Here is a 7,241-nt window from a genome sequence, read left to right as displayed (position 1 = left end):
CATGTGCATGTGGCTATACTGGTGACTATACTGGTGACTGATCATTGATGAAACTCAAATCATGAAGCTGTGGCATGTATTTATAGATTATGTCCTTAAGTATAATTGTTTTCACAGAAAAACTATTATACAACATTTTTCCATAATTTGCAAACGGTCTATATATAGGGCTAAAACGAATATACCGAATATTCGTATTCGATTCGACTTCGTTCGAAGGAATTATTGAATTCGAAACATCGAAATTACAGTAAAGATGGTGGACACTAGTAATGAGGAATCTCTGTCAGTCTCTACAACATCAGACACTGGACTAGAGATGTACCAATAATCGGATTGGTGATCGCGATCGGTTGCTGATTTGCCTTCCATATTCAGTAATAATGGGCACAAACGCTCTATGAATCTATTAGTTTGCATGGCCAGCTATCAAAAGCCTTTTTGCTCGCTACAAACAAACAGAAAGCCTCTCTACACTATTCTATAAAATGCTAAGTTACGAGAAGCCATACGACCGCGCATGTGAGTACTGCTATTAGTAGTATTCTTACCCAGAACAGTAGCTGTTAGCTGCACTTTAAGAATAGAAAACTGCACTACAGGAAAACTAAAGTGATCACCTGTATATTGCAGCCATCTTGGTAACTAATCAAAATACGGAGTAATCCGGACAAGGGAGCATGTATCATAGTAAAATATTTGTGGTGCCTAATTGTCTGGGTTGTGTAATAGAGGCCACACCACCATAAGTAGTTGTGCAATATAGTAAAGTTACATCACTTCTCTTTTCTCAATGCTACAAATCATTAGAATATACATCATGTAGTAGCTACACCTGTAGTTCTATTTGATTTACGAATATACAATAATTTAATCGGTATATAATCAGTATCAGCTCTTTTAGGTACAAATTAATCAGATATCAATACAGCTGAAAAATCTTTATCGGTACACCTCTAGTAGCTACATCATCAGACACTTTTACTTCATTTCAAAAGCTGCCTATATACTGTATCAAATTTTAATGATGTTTTACAATTGAATACAAATAATAAGAAATAACACATATACACTGTATAAGAGTATTACACTATATATAGAATATTCTATTATTCGTTCTTGACTAAAAATATTCGTTCTCTTTCATTTAGAATATTCGTTTTAGCCCTATCTATATAGCCTTGACAGCAGCTACAGCAACTAAGCAAACTGCATGTAGATTGTATAATAGAGAGAAAAACTGTCCACAACAAAAGAACCCATGATAACCAGCAGTGATAGGAGCCAATATGTGGGGAGCACTTTGCTATATATAAAGACTCAAGGACATCAACATAATATGGCCATTTTCATATAAAGTGATAGTAATATTATTTTTATCATGTTTTCACGTATTGGCTATAGAGTACTTCCAACACAATAAAAACTACACTGTTTCCTCACAATTACACTATATCAATGATTACTCACCAAAATATTTATATTGATCTAAATATATCCTGATATCTTGCATCTTGAGTTTGCATATATAGCCTCATCAATAAATCACAGTTGATGATTACAGGGTTGAGGCTATGTTGACCCCTTGTTACACTGTTAGCTGGCTGTAAGTATCCTTCATAGTTGATGTTAACTAATGGTTAACTATCTTATACATAGTCACCACTGGCACGGTCTGGTCTGCATTCTTTACAGTTTTAGATACATGTTTCTGACTCCCATGCAGGCCTAGTAGTGATGTGTGATATAGGGATTTTGGTTTCGGTACGATATCGATATGATAATTGGTAAAATATTGAAATTTTGATACTTTTTGCTATTTTTTTTTCTTTTGGTTAATTGTGTGGGGCAAATGTTTATAATTAGCAGCTATATGCTTTATAGAATTTGTGATGAAGGTAATAGCAAGCCTTAATTGGAAACTGGTAGATGCTTTTTAAAATGGCTAAACTGTATAGAACTGAACTTCATTTCTACTGTGATTGCACAGTCACACACCAAAGTTGTAAATTACCAAAATATTACTCAATATATTGTAGCAAAATATTGACTATATACGATCAATATTGATATCAGTTATAAAAATATTAAGATTCAATTAATACAATATTGGTATTGAAAAATATATTGCAATGTCGATAATTTTTCGGTATATTGCACATCACTAATCCTTAGTGGGATCAGTAGTAATTAATAGTAATGGCACAACTGGAGTTGTTTCGTCTATTTTCTAAGTTTCTCACTGCGACATATCTGTAACACTAGCAGTGAGGTCATAAATTAACAGTACAAACATTTCTGTATTATAGCTATATATAAGTTATTATGCTGATGGTTGCCCAGTCCATGCAGTATATGAGATCATGGAGATGAGTAGTATACTAGTATTATGTGAGGACTTTTATTACGTTTTACCAACATACTGAAATGTTGACTGTTCTATTAGGAAAGAATAGTGTGGACACTCAGACTGAGAAGGAAGCTAGTCCTAGCACATGTCCTGCAGTATATGGGGCCTGATGACCGTACATTTTCAACTGACATTAGTTGACACTCAGACAGTCTATAAAATTCTATAACTACGTAAACAAAGCGAAACAAAATGCTGTTCAAGGAAATTAATTAACCACAGTTATGCACGTAGTGTGAACTATTTACACGAACCCTTGCACTCTAGACAACCGCACAAGTCACGGGGTGGGTCACACTGTTGCTTAGACAAGTATATATTTTTGCTGCAGGAGCAAAATTCTACAGAGCAGGAATAGCTGTTTGGTGACTTGTTGCAGAAATGACAGCTGAACATAAGGGGTGTGGCTGCGGACCTGGCTACGCTTCGCCGCTAGACGCGATGAAAAACGGCCCAAGAGAGAAACTGCTATACGTGCCCTGCCTGTATACAAATACGAGCACGAAGAAGCCCGACTACCTAGCGACCATCGACTGCGATCCCTCCTCTCCAACTTGTGGAAAGGTACTTGCTCACGTATTGTACTAACTGTAGGCTATAGTATATATAATATATACCGTAAGGTATACATTATCTATGGTGTAGCTAGCTAGTTGGCATATATGGAAGGCTGAGACATTGTGGTGTAAAAAATCAATTAGTTCTGTAAACCAATACTTCGTGTTAACTAGGAAGTAAACTTGCAGTCGGTTCGTCTGTTTGTCTTGCAGGTAATCCACAGACTGTTTATGCCTGATCTTGGTGATGAGCTCCATCATTCCGGATGGAATGCTTGCAGCAGGTAAGTAATCCTTTCAATATGCCACCCATGAACTCTGTGGCATTTTTGTAGCTGTTTTGGAGATGCCACAAAGAGCCGCAACAAACTCATCCTACCGGCAATATGCTCATCACGCCTGTATGTTATTGATACTGGAACTGATCCAAGGGCACCAAAGATGTTCAAGGTACACCACACACACAACACACTTATAACCTACTTATGTACTGCTACAGATAGTTGACAAGGCTGAGCTACAGACAAAGGCCAACTTGACATTCCCTCACACTTCACATTGTCTTGCTAATGGACAAGTGATGGTCAGTGCAATGGGAGATGTGGATGGGAATGCTAAAGGTATGGCATAGAAGGAAATACTGTTGGGCATAGCCATGTGTCTTATAGGAAGCTTTGTTCTACTGGATGGAAACACGTTTGAAGTTGTTGGCACATGGGAAAAGGAAGGCACATCCACTCCATTTGGTTACGACTTCTGGTATCAACCTCGACACAACGTGATGATCAGTACTGAATGGGGAGTACCCAACCTCTTCAAGAACGGCTTCAACCCTCAACATGTAGCTGATGGTAATGTGTTGGTCTGAAGAGTATGTGTCACTGTATTGCTATAGGCAAGTATGGTCATACGCTACATGTGTGGGACTGGAACAACCACACACCACTACAACATATTGACCTTGGAGATGAAGGAATGATTCCACTAGAAATTCGCTTCCTCCATAATCCGAATGCAACAGAGGGCTATGTAGCCTGCACCTTCTCCTCTAACATTATGCGTTTCTATAAGAATGAGGTAAAAAACAAATGTAAAGAAATACATTGCCTGTGAAAAAGGCTCATTCAAGGGTGTATGATACTATTGTTACGTATACATTGACTTGTTTTTCAGAGTGGTACTTGGAGTGCAATGAAGGCAATAGATATTCCTTCCAAGAAGGTAGAAGGCTGGGCACTCCCAGAGATGCCAGGTGAGGCTGGTACATGGAGGACACAGGTTGTTAGTGTATGGTATCCATACATATACAGCACTAGTAAAGGATCTGCTGATATCAATGGATGATCGCTACATGTACATCACATGTTGGGGACATGGTGATGTGAGGCAGTATGACATCACAGATACTGCTAACCCCAAACTTGTTGGACAAGTAAGGAACTATCTCTGATTATTACACAAAATCTTACTTTCAGTCAATTTACCAAATCTAATAAATTTTATTTGTCAACGTGTACAAGTTTGTAAAACAAGACTGAGTGTAGCTAGATGACGAATGCTTCATTCTGATGTAAATATGTGTGAAGGTAGTTAAGTAATGAAAATAGCAGGCTAACACACAAACTAGACACGTGTAGCTAGCTACAGATCTCATAGTTATGATGTCCTTTCTTCAGTTATTCTTAGGAGGTAGCATATGCACAGATGGAGCAGTGAAGGTTACAGAAGATAAGGAAATGGACCACCAACCAGATCCCGTGTATGTTAATGGGAGGAGAATTGAAGGAGGACCTCAAATGTTACAGCTGTCACTGGACGGCAAAAGGTTGTACATCACCACATCATTGTTTAGCACTTGGGACACTCAGTTCTATCCTGATCTGGTGAAGTAAGCTGATAACATAACATCACACCTCAGACTAAACAACCACACGTGTACATCATACAGCGACTGTGAACTAAGGCTAATGGTATAATATTGTTATGCGGTACAGTGTTTGATACAAGATAACGAGTAATGTCACACCATACAAATATTCTAGAACTACTACATTGCAAAGAGAACTTTTCCAAGAAGAATGTGTTATGGATTGTAGCATGCATATAATGTTATATACATAGATGTACACTTTATTACAAGTTAGCCACAAAAAGTACACCACATTTCGTCTCACGGTGACATTCTGATTTCAGGAAAGGATCCTTCCTACTGATGATGGATGTGGACACTGAAAAGGGAGGTCTCACCCTCAACAAAGACTTCTTCATTGACTTTGGCACTGAACCAGATGGACCATCACTAGCACATGAAATACGCTATCCTGGAGGTGACTGTAGCTCAGATATTTGGATATAACATTTCTTCCTTGTTGTTGTATGGTGACTGGTATGCTGTGATTTTTCTGATGTTCTCCATTCATTTTTAGCTTCAAATGTTTATTGCTTGAAATTTTTATCAATTTTAATGAATAAATAACATGAAAAGTTATTAATAATATAGAATTGCTATGGTGGTATTCGTTCAAAAGGGTTTGTATCATTAAAACATGTTTGAAACACTCGTTCTACAGCTTCCTTAGCTTCATTCTCTGACACATCTTTCACACACATGATGGACTTCATTGCTCTGTACTTCACACACACCTAACAACATAACATAACTATCTCAGGAGATACAGTAACACTTTTTTTTGTTACGATTTCTTTTCACCACACTGGAACCTGTTAATATGGACACTTCAGGAAACCTACATAATCCTAAGGTCTCAAAGTATCTCTTCAGCTGTAAAAATGACCTGTAACAATCAGGACAGTTTCAAATCATCCACATTACAAGTTCCACTGTACTTATATCTTAGATACATACAATCTCACTATGGCTCTGTAGGTATAAAGCCTGTCAATACAGGCAGTTGTACATCTTCTAGCACTTGGTCCCAAGTGAGGCTCATTATCAAAAAGTGGTCCAACTACACAAACAAGTTTACCTGTTGATGCTTTCTCCATCCAAATCGAAGACGACCAAAATTCTCTTTTGAGAAAAAGCAATCTCCACTGAGATTGGCAGCTCTGATCTGCAAACACCAACAACAACACTTTGACAATTGTTAGTACAACAAGCCGGAAACACCAAAGTAATGTTATAGACACTATCAACATGCAGACGATAGTTTATAAAAGGCATGAAACTTCTAATGGGGTAACAGTAGAAATACTCAAGAAGGGACATAGAGTATACAATGGGAATTGTACTTTTGATTGTATGCAGTACAGCCAATACAAATGATGAAGCACTTAGGGGAGGTTGATGGATCAGTGTATACAGTATAAATACAACTAGAGCGGTCTGGGGGTATGCCCCTCAGGGAATATTAGAAAAATAGCAAGAACAAGTTTAAATAATCAAAAATAGTGGACTGCAAAATAGAATGTCATACTACTTCCAAGACAGTAGTCTTAAGTCTCAGAAGCGAATATCCAAGGCCAAAACTCTGGGAAAACATTGTGTAAGAAAGTGTAAAACCTGTCAAAATTGCCTGCATAATAATAATAATGCATGACACATGTTGAGTTAAACAAAACTCTAATAAAACAGTCACCTTATTAGGGGCTTGCAACTTTAGTTAGTAATTTCCCAGGACAGTGGAACCTATAAAATACGGAAGACTTGCAACCAATATTGTGTCCTGATTATCAAGGTATCCTGATTTTCTTATGTGCTAAGGGATACTTTGGGACCTCAACTAATTTTTGTCTGGATCCTCCACATTAACAGGCTCTACAATCAGCAACAAACCTCTGAGCATGCCAGATGATCAATATTGTCCCAGTCAACATGAGCCCGGCACTGATCATATGCATGAATCAGCTCATGTGTCAACACCACATTAAGCAAGGCTTGAGCGTGCATCACATTCTCACACAGTACTATCTGAGGTTGATTGGATGGTGAGGGATCATGTGATCAGTGTAGTGTTCACCTGGTTGTTATGGCGATCAAAACCTCCTGACACGTTCTTCCCACATGGCTCACATACCACATGTTTGTTGATATCTACTGGACTGGAAAAACAGAGTACATCATAACAGCAATATACGGGAAGGTAAGCTTTTGTATTTACCAATACAAGTATGCAGAGTGTATATTGGCAATACAGTGTAATGTTCACATGTGTGTACTTGCGTGTGCGATGTGCGCGTATGTGTGTACATGCACAAAAAGTACTCCCTGTGCAAAATCGGGTGATAGTGAACATGGTTCAACATCACAATAT

General features: G+C 38.0%; 2 protein-coding genes across 3 annotated transcripts in view; one reads left to right on the top strand and one right to left on the bottom strand.

Annotated features, from left to right (window-relative positions):
* Nucleotides 1-2,675: 2,675 nt before the first annotated feature.
* Nucleotides 2,676-7,241, top strand: part of LOC136239473 (methanethiol oxidase-like) — a 17,666-nt gene continuing 13,100 nt past the window's right edge. The window contains exons 1-10 of the mRNA XM_066030212.1: nt 2,676-2,974; nt 3,181-3,251; nt 3,303-3,417; nt 3,467-3,587; nt 3,636-3,818; nt 3,863-4,044; nt 4,141-4,219; nt 4,278-4,399; nt 4,644-4,855; nt 5,161-5,362. Coding sequence (XP_065886284.1) covers nt 2,792-2,974; nt 3,181-3,251; nt 3,303-3,417; nt 3,467-3,587; nt 3,636-3,818; nt 3,863-4,044; nt 4,141-4,219; nt 4,278-4,399; nt 4,644-4,855; nt 5,161-5,323 — 1,431 coding nt within the window. The 5' untranslated portion in view covers nt 2,676-2,791 and the 3' untranslated portion in view covers nt 5,324-5,362. The remainder of the gene's footprint in view (nt 2,975-3,180; nt 3,252-3,302; nt 3,418-3,466; nt 3,588-3,635; nt 3,819-3,862; nt 4,045-4,140; nt 4,220-4,277; nt 4,400-4,643; nt 4,856-5,160; nt 5,363-7,241) is intronic.
* LOC136239479 (mitochondrial inner membrane protease ATP23 homolog) overlaps nt 5,403-7,241 on the bottom strand; it is a 2,730-nt gene continuing 891 nt past the window's right edge. Inside the window, exons 3-6 of one of the 2 annotated variants that reach the window (XM_066030225.1) lie at nt 6,948-7,029; nt 6,764-6,898; nt 5,955-6,041; nt 5,403-5,762 (exon numbers count right to left, since the gene is read on the bottom strand). In XM_066030225.1, the coding sequence (XP_065886297.1) occupies nt 5,733-5,762; nt 5,955-6,041; nt 6,764-6,898; nt 6,948-7,029 (334 nt within the window). In that variant the 3' untranslated portion in view covers nt 5,403-5,732. The remainder of the gene's footprint in view (nt 5,763-5,954; nt 6,042-6,763; nt 6,899-6,947; nt 7,030-7,241) is intronic. The other variant, XM_066030224.1, reaches the window with a different exon arrangement.

Source organism: Dysidea avara, chromosome 11 (assembly GCF_963678975.1).
Source record: "Dysidea avara chromosome 11, odDysAvar1.4, whole genome shotgun sequence".
NCBI lineage: Eukaryota > Metazoa > Porifera > Demospongiae > Dictyoceratida > Dysideidae > Dysidea > Dysidea avara.
The sequence above is the reverse complement of the archived record's forward strand: the minus strand, read 5'-3'. Positions and strand labels throughout refer to the sequence as shown.